General features: G+C 42.6%; 1 protein-coding gene across 2 annotated transcripts in view; it reads right to left on the bottom strand.

Annotated features, from left to right (window-relative positions):
* Window positions 1–21,035, bottom strand: part of LOC139349333 (frizzled-3-like) — a 32,827-nt gene continuing 11,792 nt past the window's right edge. Inside the window, exons 3-11 of one of the 2 annotated variants that reach the window (XM_070990167.1) lie at window positions 9,713–9,909; window positions 8,951–9,253; window positions 8,655–8,817; window positions 8,042–8,341; window positions 7,558–7,809; window positions 4,233–4,381; window positions 3,549–3,663; window positions 2,991–3,154; window positions 1–2,894 (exon numbers count right to left, since the gene is read on the bottom strand). In XM_070990167.1, coding sequence (XP_070846268.1) covers window positions 2,672–2,894; window positions 2,991–3,154; window positions 3,549–3,663; window positions 4,233–4,381; window positions 7,558–7,809; window positions 8,042–8,341; window positions 8,655–8,817; window positions 8,951–9,253; window positions 9,713–9,909 — 1,866 coding nt within the window. In that variant the 3' untranslated portion in view covers window positions 1–2,671. The remainder of the gene's footprint in view (window positions 2,895–2,990; window positions 3,155–3,548; window positions 3,664–4,232; window positions 4,382–7,557; window positions 7,810–8,041; window positions 8,342–8,654; window positions 8,818–8,950; window positions 9,254–9,712; window positions 9,910–21,035) is intronic. The other variant, XM_070990082.1, reaches the window with a different exon arrangement.

Genomic DNA, 21,035 nt, shown 5'->3' with positions numbered 1-21,035 from the left:
TGAAGTCTATAAAAAGTTTATTAGTCTGCATGTAAAAGAAGTCATTACAGTCACAAACTGCAAATAAATTAAAAGGCAAATACAACTCAAGTTTCAGAATTCACAATATTATTGTTTTTGAACCATCATTGATAATGTGCCATATTTCCACTCTGAAGCTGTATCACAGTGAGACATCAGAACTGTTCGTCCTCATGTCTCACTGCGGGGGGACTAGTATTTATGATTATGAGGTGAACTAACAAGAATGAGATATCGAATAGCTGAAAAGGAGAGATGAGTGATCAGTGTGTCAGCACAGCATCTCTCCTTGCGATGTCCAGTTCGGAGGTAAAAGCACAACGGTTAATGTTTGTGAAAGCAGTCACGAAGTGTACAGAGTACAGACAGTTGCTGTAGGTCCAAAAAAAGATCAGCGTGGGCACATTTACAGGAGGAGGAGCAGAAGGCAGAAGTGAGGCAGATTAGTCATCAGATAGGACAGAAAATCTATGTACAGCAGATATGCAGGCAGACGAGCTGACAGTGAGTTTAAAACAGGCATAGACAGACTGGAGGAGAGAGGCAGCGGTGAAAAGGCCGGAGAGTTAGCCAGGTACATTAGAACTGAAGAGGTAGACTGGAGAAACACGACGCCATTGCAGGAAGGATGGACAGCTAGCTCCAGATGTCCCATTGGTGTGTGTGTGTGTCTTTGTTTTTATATCTTGGTGGGGCTTTTAACTGACTACAAACCAATCTATGGGGACCTCCTGTCAATGTGGGGACAGGTTCAGATAGCTTTTTTAGGGTTAAGACTTGGTTTTAGGGTTAGGTTAAAGGGCCAAGGGTGTGTGTGTGTGTGCAGGTACAGAGAAGGCTGAGGGTACACGTGAGGTAGGTTAACTGGGTCATCAGGGATGGGTAACAAAACTATAGAGACACACACTTCCTGTAACATTTACTCAGATGCAAAATAATGTCAGAGAACATGTTCTACAGTTTCACTGCCAGTTGTCTGCACCTCTTTGGGTAAGTCTTTGACTTCTGAACACCAACACAACAAACACATGAGCAAGAGCATGTACAGTGGCAGTTCAGGTGCTTATCAAGTACAGTGGTGACAGTTACATTAGAAATAAAGCAGTTCCTCTTAATAAAAAGCAAACTGCTCAGCATGTTTCAGAATAGAAGCGCTGTTACTGTTGTTGTTGTTGTTGTTGTTTTTTTTTTAAAATTGCACTCCAGCCTCTGCAGCAGTGAGGTTTGAATGCAGTGATGGACGTGTACCTGAATCTGGATACAATACTCAGTTATCAACTAACTTTTATCTGTACTTCTGTTTATTTTTGGGATTCTCTGGCATTGATAGGTTGGCTGACAAATGACCAAACATATAAATGGCTGAGCAAACCGTCACCTTCCTTGTTTCCAAAGCTGCCATTTTAATCTGTCAAGCTAATGCCTCCATGCAGAGAAGTCAGTGCGAAGTAAAATGGTTTTGGGAGGCCAAAAAGCAGTCTGAGCTGGAATATATGTGAGTGTGTGTCTAAGTGCACACACATTATTCCAACTCATTTCACCCAGCCGTGTCCGTATTGTGGCGGACTCTGGAAAAACCCTTTTACATACGGGGTTACACGAGTTTTCATCTCTCAGCTCCCTCCATCATGCTTTCTCTGTTCACCACTGGAGGGTACAACTGACCTTTAAAACATATATGACCACTTTTTTCACTCTTTCTCACACACACAATCACAACATGAAGCTTTCAGCAGCAGACAGACAGTTTTCACAGTATAAAAATATTTCACTAAAACATAGAGAGGTCCACGATTTCACATTAAGCCCATATTTGTCAGCCTCTGAGGCCACAGAAAGATAAACATCATTCATTAAGAGCTGCAGTCCAGAACAAAGAAAGACTGTAAAAAAATCAAGTCTCAGTCAACACAGAGACTGAAACGAGTCCAATTTTAAGAGACGTTACCAAGAGAGTGGGCAAACCATTTAAGATTGTTGTAAAAGCAATACTCAGCAGTGTTCACGTATTTAATATTTCTGTAGGTTCTGCAAAATGGTGAAAGATCAGGATTTGATCATGATCAAGACTGATCATGCCGCTCTCAAGAACAAACTGATGTCCAACCTTCAAAGCCAGGATCTAATGAATCATACAGAATCCACCTGCAGGAAACAATGTGAAGGTCCATAAAGTATGATGACTTCTCCTGTCCCGTGCTAGATCTGGTTCACCAGGACACAACCAAAAAGATCCCTGAATAATGTCAGCATCACTGACGTCCCCAGCCATCCTAGGAGGTGGTCATAAGGTCATTCTTATTGGCTCAGCCTGTTTGAGTCGAGCTTTCAGAAGTCACCTGCCGTGTCAGTTCAAAGAATTCAGCAAACAAACCTGTTCGTCTTACAGCGAAACTTACGTGAATCTATGATAGATCAGCCAAGTTCACTGCCTGAACTGTTAGCCTTTAGCCACAGTGCTAACAAACGATCAGCAAGAGACTAACGGCCAAAATCGCCACCACAGCACTCACTGGTACATTCTCCATCTTCATAGAGGAAAACACTTACACACTAAACAGAGGGGTGTGTCTCTGCTGGGGGCAAATCCTCCTTTAAAAGGCGTCGACAGCTTCTTTACAATAATTTCCTGTGAAATTGGCGGCTCTTCTCAGGCACTGGTGCCTTCATTCTCAGCAGCTTGGCTGCTGCTTGCTGTTGTTCCGTGGGTGATGAGGGTTGGTGGGGCCTCGGATACGTCTCGCTGGCTGCTGTGCCTCGAGTGGCTGTCTATCTGATGGAGGCTGCTGTGAGTGGAGAGCGGGTGGTTGAGACGTGGCATGCTGCCATGGAAACTGCGCTCCTCGGTTCCTCGGTAAACCATAGTATCACTCCTGAGAGGAAAGCAGAAAGAGTGGAGAGGCAGACTTAGTTTCATCAAATTCACAACTTTTGACAGACAAACAGAAGCCACGGGTTTCTTCCTCTACCTATCGTCACGAGTGCGGCGCAGGCTGCTGTGGTAACTGGCCTTGCTGTGGACGCTGCTGGCCTTACTCCTGGTGGAGGCGGGGTGGCCGTGGTGAGTTCTGACTGGTTCGTCAAGGTCATCCACGACAGCCAAGTGGGTGGAGGACGCGTGGGTAGAGGTGCCCTACAGGAGGATGAGAAGTCAGTTAAATGTAACAAATACCGCCATTAAACTCTGGAACACAGGTTTGCCCTTAAGTTTTCTGTTAAATAATTCTATACAAAAAAAAAAAGTCACAAGATCAGAAACTGTTTATGTTCTTTATCTGCTTATTTCATCACTTCAATGCAGCTATTGTTACTGTTACCTCAGTACGAGGCTTGATATACTGTGGTACACAGTAACCAGTAATCATGTAAAGCCACATGTTGGAAAGGAAATGAGTGTCTGGCAAGCTAATGGACAGTAATGGATGAAATAAATCAACTATATAGCTTGTGGTCTTGTTGCGTCTACAAGTAATACCACAATGCTTACTTTTGATACTCCTCCATCACGGCTGTGTTTGCAGGCTTACCTGAGTGGATGTTCCTCTGGACTTCCTAATGATGGGGGTGTTGGGTTCACGCAGCAGAGACTGGGCAAAGTCTGGCTGCTCCTGCAGCACCTGACGAGACTCATTCACCCCACTGCTGCAGAGAGAAGAGGGTGATGGAAGGTAGGGGTGACAGGTTTAAGAATGGGGGGCAAGGAGAAGGTGTGGGGGGAGGGCAGAGGGGAGAAGGAAGACATGAGGGATGTAGCATGCCCGGAAGAGGAGAGTGGACAGGAGGAGAGAGACAGAGAAAAGGAGAAGACATGGAGGAAAGCATGGAGAGAGGTGCAGAGTGTATAGTTGGAGGAGAAGAGGAAGCGAGGGATAGGAGTGCAAAGAGAAAGTAAAGATGGGGGAGTGAGGGAGATGCAGAGCAGAGGTGGAGAGGATAAAGGGTTAATGTGTTGTTGAGGGTGATGGGATACTGGTGCAGAGGATACCCTTGTGTTACCATAGAGACAAATACTGCAAGTAAATGTATGTTTCTTAGTACACTATGAGAAGTGACTGTAAATGTACTCCTGGTTTATCTGTCTGAAGCAATGAATTCACAAAGAAATTAAGATTTAAGATATTTAATTATGATCTAATAACATAATCAGGCCTAATAAGCATTCACACAAAATGATAGAAGAGAGGGAAAAATCAGCTAGTCTCTCTTCTTACTCTTTGCGCCTGCGGCCATGCAGGAAGCTGGCCCATTCAAAGCAGGTCTTCTTACTGCCCACCCAGAAAACGGAGGGGATCCCCACCACCAACATCATCAAATATTTAATCAGGAACAAAACCATGAGTGGTTGGCTGGTCTGCTCCACCTAAACAGAACAGAAAAATATTAACTCCACAATGACCCAATCAAGACAACAGAGGGTGCTGAAAATACAGCCTGACAGACTAACATTAAAATATGGGAGTGTATGACAAATATTTCTTAAAGATTAACACCGTACAGAATATCAAATATTCACTGAAACTACTTGCACATGAAATGGACTAAGAGTATCCTGAACTGATCAGTGTTTTTAGCCCAGTCAAAGAGTTTGAATTATGGAGGGAGGGATGTAATCCCAATCCCACAGCTGCTTCAGCAGCTGAACTGCAGCTGGGATGTACAGCAACTGCTCCCTCATCAGATGGCCTTGGACTTCGATGAAGCACAGTATCTCCCACCAGAGGGCAGGAGTTTACAGCAGTTGTGCAGAGAGGATAGTTGGTTCAAAGATACACTCATCTCAGAATGCAAATTCCAGATCTTCTCCTAACTCACTGTTGATGTTTTAAAACAGAGCTGAGAATGACTTGATTACATCTAAATGTCATGATTTTATCTTTCTGAAAGCTGAAACTGAGGAAGCATAAAGCACGCAGCAACTGCTGTGTCAACAACAAACTGCTGAGGTTAACAGAATGATCTTCAGGCAGCACCAACACAAGCATAAAATCGCTTTTGTGAACAAACCACCATAAAGTGAATTAACAAGGAGAGTATTTTGCTCCCTAAATACCATTATATACATATATATGCATTATATATGCATTTCCATTTTGGGAGGACATGTTTTTAAATGTGTGGCTACAATGTTTAAGTCAATCAAAATCAGAGAATCAGTGTGATAACAGGTTTACAGAGTTACATGGACAACTACTGGTACTACAACTACGACTGAGGACTCATAAAGTATGGTGATTACAGACCTGATGCTGAACTATCTGTATAACAAACTATTAAAATTAAGACTATATCCCAGTAAAGAATTGAACATCCACACCATCTCCTGAGACAAGACCTGGTCGAGGCAAACTTTTAGAAAGCTGTGTGTTTCTTGCTTGTGAAAGAACCACGGCCTAGAGGAGTAGGCATGTATTAATTAGCTTTGTCTCGCCTGGGTTGAGATTAAATGTCTCAGATTTAGGTCCTGAGAAAAAAGAAGCAGCCCTGGGCCTCCCGTAAATTACCACCCATGCACACAGACAAAATAAAGTCACTTGAACTTGAACAATGCTCACAGGATCTTCAATTATCCAAAAACATGCAATTGTACCCTCTTACACACACACAAACATTTGCACACAAAACTCCCCAGGGTTAAGATCAAATAACACGTAGCAATATTGAAATTCCAGAGCTACAACAGGTCATAAACAGGGTCTCTCTCTTCATGAGCTCTCACACACACACACACACACACACACACACACACACACACACACACACACACACACACACACACAACTGCATACACATGCATGCACACATACACTTACAAGGAACATAAGCACTTGCACCTGCCTCCACCCCCTCTCATACAGTCCGTCACTCACAAATTAGCAGACAATTATCTTTCGTAAAACCACTGTAACAGGACTCGGCTTTCAGAATGAAAAATGAAAAATGAAAACAAAGTGAATGTTAAGTGAGAAACTGATGAACAGCTTTTGTTGCCTTGTGTGTCACTGTGGGACAGAAAGCAGAGGAGCGTCTTTGTGTCTGCATTGTGCACATTTGGTTATTAATTTAGCAGCAGGCTGTATAAACCACCACACTCCCACCACTCTTCATAACCGCTACAAAGACGTTATAGACTACAGGCAGCAGAGCATGACTGAGCAGGCCCTACGAGAGACAGAGAGACAGAGCAGAGGGGGAAAACTGACTGAAAGAATAAATAAGTGTGTGGGAACCAGCAGGGAGAGTCAAAGACACAGAGAAACAGAGTGAAACACAGAGATGGTAGCTTTGTGTGGAGTTGGTCTCCAGAGCTGTATTAGCTGAGCTAATGATGCATACTGCGCTCAGCTCCCTCCCCTCCACAAATACCTACCCACTCAACCACACACATGTTTAACTGCCAGCTCCCACTCACTCACACTCTCTCTCTCTCTCTCTCTCTCTCTCTCACACACACACACACGCAGGAGTCTCTGCTCATTAAAGGGTTAGTTGGTTCTTCTTGTGGGTTTGCCCATTGTTTCTACTGGTAATAATAACACTGTATTCAGCTTGATTGCTGAGAACGGGGACATGGTAATAATAAAGTCTGACAGAGGAGGACCCAGTCAGAGGTTAATACAGGCTGTACCCAAATCCACAGGTTAGTCAATCTTATTTGAAAGAGGAAATTAAGGCAAACAGTAAAATCAATACCCCAACTGTCCTATGCAGTTTGCACAATGACTAGGTGGTTTAAATTTGACATTCTGTATTTACCACTCACTTTCAGTTTCAACACCAAATAAAATGGCTTAGATAATCTGTCATAACTGTTGACTTTTTGCCCTGTTGTAGCAGGGGTGATGTCTTGCTTCCAGATCTCAGCAAATACTTTTGTTATAATAAATGATAGAACTGCCAAAACTACAAAAATAAGTTTAAGTTCCAAACATGGCATTATCCTTTGAAGAACTGCTGTCCATTCTCGAGTGTGTGTGTATCTCTACACAGTCCTTTCACTGGAGGAGCATCATTGATCCATGTATGTCTACTACTCTCATGCACAAATTAACACACACCTCTCCTCTCTCATAAACATACACAGCATCCTAGAGAGAGAAAAACACAGTGGACAACTCAGTGCTTCACCCCAGCTAACTTGGGCATTGTGGCAACACACACTGTGTGAGTGAGTGAGTGAGTGAGTGAGTGAGTGAGTGAGTGAGTGAGTGAGTGAGTGAGTGAGTGAGTGAGTGAGTGAGATACAGGGAGAGATCAGGAGCTCTGAGAGTAATACAGCTGGATATCCTGTCAAGAGTGTGTCTGTGTGTTTGTTTTCAATGTCCTGCTGAGCTGACAGGCAAATACTGAGCAGCCATCTGTTTTCAGACCAGAGGTAGAAGAACAGTTTTGATGAGCTACTCAACAGGCGTATAAAGTATTTTATATTTGCTGCTTATGTTAGCAGAGTCTGTTGGTGTCTGAAGCTTTCCTCCACAAAAATGTCCTCACAAATGAATCAACTAGCCACACACACATTAAGTCCTCCTCTCTCTCTACCTTGTATGGGCAGGGGATGTGATAGCGCCTGCAGTTCTCCTCCATCCATGTTGTCTCCCAAATGCTGCGGTAGGTGTGTTCATACAGATAGCATCCAATCACGGTCAACAAGGGGACCAGGTAGAGCACCGAGAACACTCCCATTCGGATCATGAACTTGACTAGTTTGGTCTGGTTCTCCTTCTCCAGAGGGATCTCCATGCGTACCCGGTTCAGAGCCACAATGCCCACTAACAGGAGAGAGACACCCACCTGTAGAGAGGAAGATGAGTGAGAGGTCACACTCAGTGACAGATGCACAAAATTAAAATGAGCAATTATTTATTTTATTTTAACCATCCACCAATCCATTTACTATTCTATCCATTTCTCCATAACTCGAACCAACAATCCACTCATCCACCCATAAATCTGTTCACCCATCCATCCATCTTCTCATCAGCTCTTTCATCCACCCTCTCATTTATCTTCTGACTGTACTCACCGCCACATTGACGCATAGCGGTGCCAGAACAAACCACCTTAGGGCGTCTATGTCATACAGCCCTATGAAACACACTCCGCTGATCCCATCTCCTTCAATTTTGTTCAGGGCCAACAGGGTGACAGTCAGGGCCCCTGGGAGCCCCCAGGCAACAGCATGGAAGAGGAGGGCTTTCTTCTCAATGGCCTCGCTGCCCCATTTAGGCACGGCAGCCAGGAACCAAGTGATTGTCAGTATGACCCACCACACACTGCCGGCCATGGTGAAGAAATACAGAACCATGAAGAACAGGGTGCATACCTAAAGAAAGGAGCAACGAGTTCAGACCATCAAGACGGAAGAGTCAGCATGTCACCAACAGCTTTGTTTGCATTGGGATTAAGAGATTTAGAGAAATTATGATCAATTAAACTCATTTTACTGGAGTTAATAAGACCTGTCACATCTTTAAGAATGTTTCAAATTGCTACTTAAAAATCAAATTCACAATGATCAATCATGTGAGAGTGACTGGCTGACTGGCTTCATTCACAGGATCAACAAATCTAAAATAAGACATTGAGGAAAGATGTTACTGTAGTGATACTAGATTGAAATGAACTAAAGCTCCCACCTTGTTGTGTGAGCCTTGTGTTATGGTTGAAGCTCTGAACTGAGCAGGGCTGACTGAGTTGCATGCTACCCTGTCTTCCAGCAGGAACCCCAGAAAGAAGACCAGCGACACCATGACATAACACACAGCGTAGAAGATAATTGGCCGCTCAGGGTATCGAAACCTAATGAGGTAAAAAAAATAAAAAAAAAGAAAGAAAGAAAAGAAAGCAAGTTAAAGTAACAATGAACAAATTATTATTCTCAACTTCTGGAAGCAACTAAAGTCAACAAGCTGATTGACTCAGCCGTTCAAACCTGGTAACATCAATGAGAAACGTCAGGAAGGTGAAGAGTGTTGCAGACAGACAGACGATGGAAACGACTCCTATGAAGTAGCGGATGAAGGTGAGCTCCCGCTGGTTAAAGAACATGGAGGGGCATGGAGCAGAACAGTCCTTCCTGCCCATGAATATATAACCCAGGTCTGGGTCGACCTTGAGCTCTCTGGGGCACCAGAAACCGTAGTCTCTCTGGACAGTCATGGAGGACTGGTCAGTGGGGTCAGAGTCCGTCAGCAGGTCCTCTGGGCGAGGATAGGGCTCATCACAATCTGGGAACCTACGAAAAGAATTACTGAGTCAGATCATGCAGTTGAATATATAACAGACATATTATACACTGACATTATGTGAATATGAAGATAGCTGAACTGAAGGATCAAAGAAATGAGCTAGAAAAGATGGGAAGGGAGCTCTATGGAGATGAGGAAAATAGAGGTGACAGTTGAAGAAAGTGAGAACAGTGACAAGAAGCTGAAGTTTAGAGTCAAGTTGTGGTGTGAGGTTGAGGCTGGCTCAAGTTCCAAGAGAAGCAGCAAGCACAGGAACAGTGCAGATTTAATCTATATGCATGACACATATTGCAGGCTCAGTCCTGGGTAAATATACAGAATATATTAGAAATAAAACAACCAGAATCATATCAGCAGTTTTATCTCAGATGCTTTAACACCCTGTACGTGATGACACTGTTCATATTTTCAAGGACTTTGTTGATTCAAAATTCAGACATACACACCTGCTACACTCCATGTCATCTGGCCAAGCTACTCCAAATATCTCCATGAGTTTGTGGCACTCATCCTTGGCTCGCTGGCACAGGGATCGGCACGGCATGGACACCTGGCCATACACAGTGCACACCGGAGCGTACAGGGCGCATAGGAACATCCTCAGGTCAGTGCTGCACACCAGGTTTACCATGGGATGGAAAGGCTGAGGAGGAGACGGAGGAGGAGAGATACACAAAGACAAAGTTTTTCATTTCTGTCTGAACTTGCCTCAAAGCTATATGGCATGAACTAAAAGCACTGGCTAGGGGAATTTGGCGTATCATGTAAAGGTCTCATAACTGTCAAACATCCAAATGTTTTATCTTTCCAGTTTTATATCACAGTATCTGAGAAGCAGATGGACAAGGTTGTTATTAAATCTGGCATGTATGTGGGAAGGAGAGACACACACACACAGTCACACTTATATACATACACACACACACACACACACACACACACACACACACACACACACACACACACACACACACACACACACACACACAGGCTCAGGAAAAGGTTGACTGCTATCAGTGGCACATATGAGAGGGCTCATATTTAACCTGAAATAGCCATCAAAGAAGAAGTGAGGGAGTGTCAACAGAGGGAGGACAAATGTGTAACTCCTCTGCTGCAACTTACACTCCTCAGTATTCCATCAATATTTAAAAGCTCATGAAATATGCATAGCAGCAGTCATATTACCAAACATGCCTTTGAAGTAGAGGACAGCAAAGACAGACCTCTGAAGGTTCAGCCACAGCCATGTGTCAATACACTGAACAAACAGCAGGTCTATCCACACATGAAGCATCATAGATTCTGTTCCCCTTAGCAGTGGTCTAAAGGGCAAAGAGTCAGGCGTGTGACCTTCAGGCTGCTACTTCAAATCCTCAAAATGATTGGAAAAACGCGAGTGATGTTAAGGACAAAAAGCACCCTTAGCTCTTCCTTAAACAGCTACTGTTGACATGCCCCGGACCAAATACTCTACATGGCGATTCTTTGTGAGCTCTGCTGTTTTTTATTCTATATATATTATATGGCAATGATCAATTGTTAACTGGTGGCTACTTCTGCTCATGCTGACAGGTGAATTATTCATCAATTCGTTCCACAAATCCTGCTGTTCCATAGAAATTAAAACAGGACTTCAAAACTGAAGATGCACAATATGGCATTTTATAATGTGTACTGAGATTTGTGAATGTACACAGATTTCAAACTCTGCCAGCATCTCACAGTTCTCTCTTTCTTCTGAGTCATAGGCTTGTTTGTGAGCTTCACATGAAAAGAAAATTACTGTTTTAATGAGGTAAAGTACCAATACTGCTTTGAAGTTATTTAAAAGGATTTTAATTAAGTAATACTTTCAACTTAGAGTATTACAAGTGAAGTGCTCAGACTGAAAGCAAACATATAAAACCCAGTATAAACAGTACAACATATTCTACCCATGTGCTGTTCATGTGACCCATGTGACAGTTCAGATCATCCGGCAGCACTAAAGCTGAGTTTTTTAGTGGAGCTTTTTCACAAGATAACAGAGAAATCAGAGCAGAACCACGACCGCAATGGACGGAGACGAGAGCAATGAAACAAAACACACAACACTGTACTATGCCAGTCTATGTGAGTGTGTATAAAATATGTGTACATGTGACACAAAACAGTGCACTTGCTGATTGCTTGCAACAAAAGCTGCAGTATATGCTCATCGACTGTATGAGTGCAGCCATGCAAATACAAATGCATCAGTGAATGCGTGTGTGTGTGTTCTCTGCATGTTTCTGTGTGGAGTTGGGCCTTGAGAGTCTGTTTTGATCGTTTTCAATTGCTGTGTTCTAGATGTACACACTGGAGAGATGCTCCACCAGTAAAATGGGTGCAGTAGTGCATGAACTGTGTGACATAGTTTTGAGTATTGCACAGAAACACATGTAAGTGTACACAGACACACACACACAGACACACACACCACTCAGATTCATTCAATAATTCACGCATTTTACAACCTGTGCTTTTTTTCACAGTGTGCGATCACGCAAGCTTCAGTGTGTAGGGACAGAGAAAGACAAAAACCAAGCTTTCATTGTGGACTAAACGCCATAGTTGAGTGGATAAGCACTGAATATATTATGTGTAGGCAGAAAAGCAAATGACTGAGCTATGCGCCATATCCATAGAACAACTTAATCTGGCATTCTCTCCTCTTTCATTAAACACACAGCTCTCCTATTGGAAGTTAGCTATTGGTTGATATCTAAGTACATTTCATGGGATTTCAGTTTTACTGAGTAAATGATGAGCTGTTCCAATGCAAGGGTTAGGGTTAATGCAGTTCCAATGCAATTCAGCGCATGCTGAATCGAAGTATGCTTAGCTGTTAAATACCAACTCACAAGCACTAACTTTCATTTTCACAACACTGACATGCATTAGTAGCCAAGGGCATAGGACAGTACCTGATTAAAGGACTGATCAGAAGCTCAGGCCAGGCAACACCGCTAACCAATCCTATGAAATATGCTTAAACCTGAAACAATGAGTAGCACTGTGTAGCTCTCTAACACCCTGGAGGCAATGAACTCCCAGATTTAAGATGTGTTCTCTATTAATAGTAGAAAGGCAAACCTGTTAAAGTCCTGTGAAATTTGCCATCAGTTACTATATTTTTCTGATAAGGCCTCATCAGTGCTCGTGCTAACACATACATGTAATTGGAAAAAATAGGAAAACCCTTCAATATAATGTAGTCCAGTACATTGCCACCTTTATCTATAAGATCACTATTAATAATAAGAGGTGTTATATTATATATTATTATATGTCAATAACAACTACTGTACTTCATAAGAGTGTGCAGTGACTACCATTACAGGTGCTGATGTTAATGATACAGTACAGACCTGACAGTGTAGTGTGAGAATGACTACAATTAAAAGGCAACTCTGTCACTGAAATTTGCTATCATGTGCCCAATGCAAAGAGTTTTTAACATCAATTAGGGTCTGCAAGTCTCCTGCTCAACAAAAACTGGTGTCCTGTCCCTGTTTGTCCACCTCACCTCGAGCCAGAGGCCACACTTAAGCAAATGGCACTTGCTTTCTGCATGAGTGTGTCTCACTGCCCTGCAGAATGGAGCCTTTCTTCATGTCTCCTCATACTAACTCTACAGCGAAAATGTGTGAGACTTCCATTTTGTGTGTCCCCATTCTGCCCATTTCTCCCGCGCATGTGAAGTTACGCGTGTGTGTGTATGTGTCACTGTTCTTGTAGTCTGTGGCAGTATGTCCCAGTTATCATGTTTTCTGCCGTGTGAGTGAGCAAGGTTTGTGTGCACACAAGTCAGCGCATGTGTGCAGATATCTGTGTGCAATTATTCTGACAGTCAGGGCAATTGCCCCCCATCTCCTGCCACAAAGAGAATATTGATATTAAGTGGCCTAACTGTGCCACCCAACAAGAGAGGAGGGGGTGGCAATCAACATTCCATGGAGGATGACCAGGGCAAATTGTCTGGCACTTTGTAGTTTGTTGTGATGGAAGAGCAGGGAAAGGAGAGTGGCAAAGCACACACAACCTTGCCTAAGGGTGGAGACTGCTACTAAAAGATGGAAAGCTGTAGAAGCAGGAGATAAGGATGTGTAGTGCATCAGCGTCCTGCAATCGATCTCTCTCCCAGTTAGTTTCTCTCTCACTTGTACAGGGGCTGAACCATAATGTATCAGAAAATGGAATCTACAGACTTAAAAGGCACTGCCATGACTAAGCAAGTTAATTTGGTGAGAAATGTGTAATTCAAAACCATTTCTGAACCAGCATACAAGAGCACAAGCATTGGTCTCCACCTACCATACAGAGGTGAGTGAGTGACCACAAGTGATAAGTGACAAGAGGCCATGCAACCCAGATCCTTGGTGCCCCCAACTAAGACTGCAAAGAAATTTGCCATTTCAACAACTGAAAAATGTCAACTAGACTGGCTTGGTGTTGATGAGATGATTAGATAACTCTCCTCTTCTGTAAAGCATGCAGGGCTCACTCAACCATCATTGATCTGTTTATGGTGAGTAACATCAACGCTGACACCAGAGACTTTAAATTGTCTTTGGTCTGGCACATTAGATAATAGTGTCATCAAGTTGGCAGTAAATGTTAGCTCACTAACATTAGCAGTTAATGCTAGCTGTTGTTACAGCTACTGTTACAACCTACATGTGGATCGTGATGACTGGTGGCTGGATGGAATGAGCTGGGGTGATCAATGCCACTGAATACTGAGCTCAGCGCAAGTGAAGTAAGCTCTTAAGTCTCAACAACTAGAAACCTAGAACATATTTTTGCAATGATGCAGTGCTGGAGAGCCGAGTCTGTAATTTGATTTCATCCATGCTCATGCTCATCAGCAGGGGCTGAATTAAGGGATGAAAAAGGCATTGCTAAAATTTTCAACAGCAGTTATTTCCAGAATTGTAATAATAAAGAAGGAATATTACACTCATTTTGGCTCTTTTGACACTGCTTGTAGCTACTAGTCTGTAATTTTGTGACACACTTCAGGCTGTGGCATGTATAAGGGAGAAGTTTGCCTACAGGGCTTTGTGACAGAGAGGCTTTCTGACCTTTCTCTATACGAATACAGATGATGCTTCTTATTTATTCATGTTGGCATTAGGTGGTGATTACTGTATGCATTTTAATCTGGGCTTATTTCACATAAAAAAAACAAAAAACAAACAACTTTATGCACTAATTACTATTTTTTTAAGCGCACCCAACATTTTGTAAATGCCTCAATCTTTCAAATGGCGGAGGCAAAAGTTGCCCCCCAAATATCTTTTTAAATTGCTTGCCCCAGTTGCTGAAATCAAAGCGTACTCGTGAGATAAAATGGCAATCCTCATTTTGTAGCTTTCTGTCATTTATTCAGCAAAGATGTGGCGGCATCAGTCCACAGCCCCTGAAGGGAAACTCTGTTGAGGTTGGTCTCAAAGTAAAAATGCCTTTGTGCTGTGGCTGGCACTGCTGCCTTTAAGGACAAGCCATTGCGGTGGCTTATTTACTTTTTTAAACTCAGACTACATGATAAAAAAGTCAATGAAAAAGTACAGTGAAAAATATAGCTTAGCTAAACCATCACTGGCCATTTGAACCCTTTGAATTAAACACGCTTTTAGATAAATTAACTTGAACATTTTAATTTGCTCAGCAATAATAGGCACCCAGAGAATGACAGGAAAACAAGAATAACAACAAACTTACATTTTGATCAGTTAACAGACAATGCTGGATGAAAATCAAATTCAAAATCAAGTAAAAGATTTCAATGAGTTTATGTGTGTATGCGTGTGCAAGTGTGTGATTTGTGAGCATTCGGAATGAGAAGCAGGGTGGGTTTTTTGACACAAAATGGGAAAAAAGTCCCTGACTGGTCCACCTCTTGTTCAATAGAGGGATTAAGTTTCTTTCTCTTTACTCTCTCTCTCTCCCAAGAAACCCAGGGGGAGGGAGAGAGAAAGAAATAGGAGAAAAAAAAACTTCAAGTAAAAAAAAACCTAACAAAGAAAAACGGAAAGAAAGACACAGAAACAAAGAGGCATAAGATTAACAGTCACGTAATGCAAGCATTTACACTTTTGGTTAATAGGAGTTACAGATAACTGCTGTGAAGTTGAAGAAAGCAGTGCACACAACATAAAAAAAGAATTTCCTCCCCAAGTGTCCTGTTAGCGGATATGTTTGGGACTTATGGTGCCAATACAACAGAGCACTGTTGCACAGTACAGAAACTACAGTCATCAGGTAGCCTCCCCTGGAATTGCTGAGCAAAGCAGAAATTTTGGAAGCCACTGACGACCAACAGCTGATCACCTTTCTAAGGTCTCTAAGGTTTCTACGGTCTTTGAGGTAAGAAGAGAGTGTGGGTGCACTGATCTAGATTCAGATCCAAAACTGAGAAATGTATGAGATCTTGGACATGTGTATTATGTTTGAGTAGTCTGTTTAGCCAGTGGCTGATGTTCGTGTGTGTGAGAATGTGTGTGGCTTAGTGCTTAGAACGGTTGTAGAAAATCCAGTTAGCCAACCCTGACAAACGCACACACATTGTCAAGTGTATGGAGGGGAGGGGTGTGAAGGAAAAAAAGGAGAAAAACTGGAGCGGAATGGAGGAACGTTTTCCCGGTGGATTAGAGAGTCAAATGGATCGGAAGGAGTGTTTAGAGTGTGAGAATCTGAAACAGGCGCGCGCGCGCACACACACACACACACACACACACACACACACACACACACACACACACACACACACACACACACACACACACACACACACACACACACACACACACACACACACACACACACACACACACACACTTCCTGAAAGTGTCACCAGCTTTGTGTTGTGGTCAGATCAAGGTGACAGGCAGTTGGGTCTAAGCCTCCACAGAAACAGCAGAAGCAACTGGCAGCACTGGCTGCTTCAAAATATCCCAAGTGGCCAAAGTTGTCGAACTGAGTGAAAATATCAAATGCACAGTATCTCATCCAGTCCTGGATTTCCACTTGCAGAGATGCTGTCTTTTGCCTCCATGCAGTTTATCAGAGGTTTTCATTGACTTTATATCATCATGTTTGTAATCAAGTGCGCTTTCAGCCCTCAGTCATAATGCACAGAACCACTAAACTGACACAAAGCCCAACTGGATCTCTATTAAAAGCAAAGTGTTTTTAAAACTCCAGAAAGTTTTTGGTCAGGTAAGAAACTGGTAGCCTGCATGTTTTGCTAATAAGTGTTTTTATGGGACATTGACATGCACTGACTCAGTATCAAACAGCAATCTCAATGCTTTGAACTTCCACATAAAGAGGAATAAAACATTGATCTTTTTATGTGCCGGGAGATTTGATGTACCTATCTCGCACCAATTTAGATGAGAAAAATTCCAGCTTTTTGTCACCGAACCTTGCCTAAGTCCATCTGGACGCATCCCCCTCACATGGTCTCTTATCTCTTTTTCTTCCTCTTGTGCCATCTCTATCTCACACCATAACTCGCTCTCAGATCAGAGGGTCAGGCCCTGCAGCACTAATGCTGTCAGATCATATCGGCTCTACCTCCATTCGCAAGCTACAATAAAACTGCAACATTCCCTCTCAACTGGCTATCACAACTAATCCTGCATTTCTTCATTTGTCTCTGTCTCTCTGCAGAAAATATATTCCCATTTGCTTCTGCCTCTCTGCTGCTACTCGAGCCTTCTATTTTTCCTCTTCGCACTCAAACTATTAACTGCCTCCTTCTTCACTGCATCCATACATTAGAGCCAATTACACCCTGTCTCTCTCTCTGCAGTGTAAGAGAAGTGCACCATTTCACTTCACAGTCACATAGCAATTACATGATCCCTCCATCTCCATCTTCCTCTCCTTGCACCAGCTCACTTCCTATTTTCTATTTCATTCTTGAAGCAGACCATTGTTTTCTTACTGCTGCCTCTCTCTTCTCCACTTTTACTGGCAAGATTTAATCTCAAGCAACATTTTATACTTTCTTACTCCATAATGTTCACACGATAAATGTGTTTATAGAAAAATTCACACAAAAAGACACACATACACGCACACTGTCTCTTCTCTGGCTGTGTGCCTGCCTCCTCTCTCCTCTCACACGCTCGTGAGAGAGACAGGCGTTGGCCATGAATAGATGAACTGAACAGACCGCAATGCTCTCCTCCCTAATCTCTGAAAAGACAGTTAAGAAAGGGGCACCCTTCTCTCACACTCTCTCCCTCTTTCATTCGTTTGTTCGTTTATCCGTGTCCATCCATCGTTCAGTCGGGAGGACCGGACAAAGCCTTTAATGGCATTCCCCTTCACGTTCACTTCCCCTCCTCCTCTCCTCCTATCTTCTTTCTCCTGTATTCATCTCTTATTTTCCTTGCCTCCCATTTAGTCCTGGCAATTACGCTGACACTCACTCGTCCTCCTCCTCCACGTCTACTTCTCATTTTTTCCCTTTCAACATCAGCATTCATTGACTTCTCTTATTCTTTTCTCCTGACATTTTTTGTTTGACAAAACCTTTTAGCAACACCATCAGCACACTCTGTCACTCCTCTGTCCTCTTCTTCACATCTTAACTTAGTGCAACGTTCCTCCACTGCCCTCATGGCTTGGATTCCTCTCAGTCACACATCTTCTAATCTCTCCAAGTCTTATCTCATCATACTCTTTGATTTTCTATTTGCTGCTCGGAAATCTTAGTGCAGCCTGTCAAAGTGCATGCAAAGTTTTCTTTAGCTCTAATTTCTTTTGTCATAATTTGCCTCCTGTTTTTTTCCTTATTTCTCCATGTATTATTGTCATTTTTTTTGGGTAATTCTTTGCTTGTTTTTTTCTTTCTTGAACATGTTCATTCTTCCATACAGGTTTGACTCTGGAAAAACTCATTAAGAAAGGTGTCAGCCTGGTTAGATATTTACCAGCTCTGCAAACATGAAGATGATTTAGAGATCATGTGACCTGCGGCTTCTCTAAACTCTTGAACCTCTTGAACAACTACATCTCAGGATTATAGATAGAAAATGATTAATAATCCATTTTTGCTCTGATGTATCCACTGATTTTGGTGCATAGTTTTAGCTTGGTTCCAGACATTGTTCAGCAATTCACATAGGTCTAGTATTATGGCCCAGTGACAGCTATTTTCCCTGGTTAGGACTACAATTGACCAATCAGAGCTCAGAAGCCAGGATTAAGAATGGGGACATCTGCCAATAAAATTATCTACGGTAGCTACAGCCATGTAAAATAGCTACAGAAAATGGTGATAAGCATAGATGAGATGAATCCTGCTGTCCAAGTTGTTGGACCAACTGAAACTGACCTGTTGACAACACTTGATACTTAATGGTTAGCCTTAGATAAAATAAAACACCCAGCTAACATGAGCACAATGTCAGGGCTAATGAATGAAGTCAGACAAAATGACAACTCAGTCTGAAGCTCAGGCTTTGATAGTTTAACAGTCTAGTTGAAATTACATCTTTAATCGGTTCAGCCATGTCTGCCTTTGTCAGACAGCAATGAGCAAAGCAGAAATTGTGGACTGATGTCTCCAGGCTGCTGTATGTCTCTACTTCATGCCTTGTCATTAGTGTGGGTGGATAGACATTATATTATTCAACTACACCATGCTTCTCCATGATTACACAGCCTTGGTCTGTCAACATCACAGACTGCGCAGACTTTCCATTTCTCTTCTTATCTTTCAAGACAAATAGCACTTGCGAGCAGTGACTAAGCTACAAGTATGAATCTCCTTTTCATCTCTCTCCCTTTTATTATCAGTCCTTCCTCCTCCTCTCCTTGGTTGAGTCCAGAACATGCACTCATCATCCAATTTCCCTCCCCTCCCCTGCCTGTCTGTCTCCCTCCATTCCTCCCTTCCTTTCTCTGCCTATTTAACTACCATGGCAACAGGTGATGTGGTAGCTCTCACAGGGATATGTCTCATTGAGGATAACAAGGCACAGCACGCACGCACACACGAACGCACACACACACAGTGGTAGGACTCCTGTAATGGGTGAAACCATCCAAAAAAGGATGACAAACAAGCTCACAGACGGAGGAACACTGACAATGTGTGAAAGTGAAAGTACAAGAAACTGAGAGGTGTGGGAGAGAGGGTCAAAATGGCATGATAGAGATGTAGATGGGGAGCCAAGAGTGTGACAATGGAGCTGAAACAGATAGCACACCCACACATCCTAACACCATCCAAGCTGTCTGTGCATATCCATCTGCTTACCACTTAGAGGTACGCTGTTAAATCCAGGCAAAACCACACTATTTCCAGCATTTGATGAATCAAGCATTAGAATTTGCAAACTGATAAATATAGAAAGATTACATTTGAAAGAATAAAATATATCATTTTACATTCTTTTAACAAAACTGGTCCATGTTAAGTTTGCAAAGAATAACAGACTTTGTACAAATGAATTCATATGATGAACACGCTTCTTGTTGGATATCCCTGCTCAGATGGTAATTAACACATCTAGATTATCAGTGATCCAAATCAAAACATCAGCTTTGTTACTGAACATCGTTGGTCATCTCCTCCTTCTCAATGTACAACACTAAACCAAGCATCTGGAGGACAAAGGAGTACATGTTGCTGCTTCGCCCACTGGGTTTATTCAACCTCTGTCATAGCTTAACAAAACGAATAATAGGGCTGGGCGGTATACTGGTTCACACCGAATACCGGTATATACTTTTGTTATGATATGAATTTTTAATATACTGCCACACCGGTGTATGTGATTACACAATGTCCAGAACTTTGCATCGCGCGACACTGTTTCAGACGGGACCATGTTCAATGTTGCGCTTCTAAACAGGCAATGTGTGGGGCATGGTGAGGGTAAACTGTAGTGCTCTGGTGTTACCTTACGGTGAAGATGGATGGGACAGACATTGAAAGTTCAGAAATTGAAGCTGCAGAACTAGTAGAACATGATGACACAGAAGAAGTTGTGCCAAAAAAGGAGCCGTGTCTGTTTTTTTTTTTTTTGTTTTTTTTTTTGGTCAGGCTAAAGTCATCGCCAGAGGCGGCAACACGAGCAATTTGCTCCACCACCTTAGCCGCAAGCATGTCTTGTAGCAAAAAGACAAAGATAGCATATGTCCACTTTATTTCGCCACTTCATGGTGAATTTGGGCGCTGCCGCTCGAATCTCTTGACTCTGACTGGTCAATAGAGTTGTCGATCATCAAAACAGACCAACGGTTGCTGAGCTATTGCCAGGTCTAACTGCACAGTTAGTTTCACCACTCTGTCTCATTTACACACGAATGAGCAGAGCGCTAACAGGGGACTCTGCTGAGCAGCCCATGGTGTTATTTTACTGTTTTATTTGCATTTTGCCCTTTTATGGGGGATACGAACAATAGCAAGCTGAAAAAGTATTTTCAACAGAGGAGTTTCTCCATATGCTTGGACGAGATAACGGTACTCTGCCCAAATGAGTGCCTGGATATACCTGTGTTAAAACATCTGTCTTCCAGATGAAAGAAAAAAAATAGCGTCATATACCGTGAAACCGTTATAATTTTGAAAAATACTGTGATATACATTTTTGGTCATACCGCCCAGCACTAACGAATAACCACAAAAATCCTGATAGTATAAAATGTGCAGTCATGTTGATCACAGAGTGGACGCATCAATGTCCATGAGACAGTCCATGTACAGTGTACATTCAAGGT

Source organism: Chaetodon trifascialis, chromosome 1, assembly GCF_039877785.1.
Source record: "Chaetodon trifascialis isolate fChaTrf1 chromosome 1, fChaTrf1.hap1, whole genome shotgun sequence".
In the NCBI taxonomy this organism is placed as follows: Eukaryota; Metazoa; Chordata; class Actinopteri; order Chaetodontiformes; family Chaetodontidae; genus Chaetodon; species Chaetodon trifascialis.
Note: the sequence above shows the minus strand (reverse complement) of the source record. Positions and strands in the feature narration are given on the sequence as shown.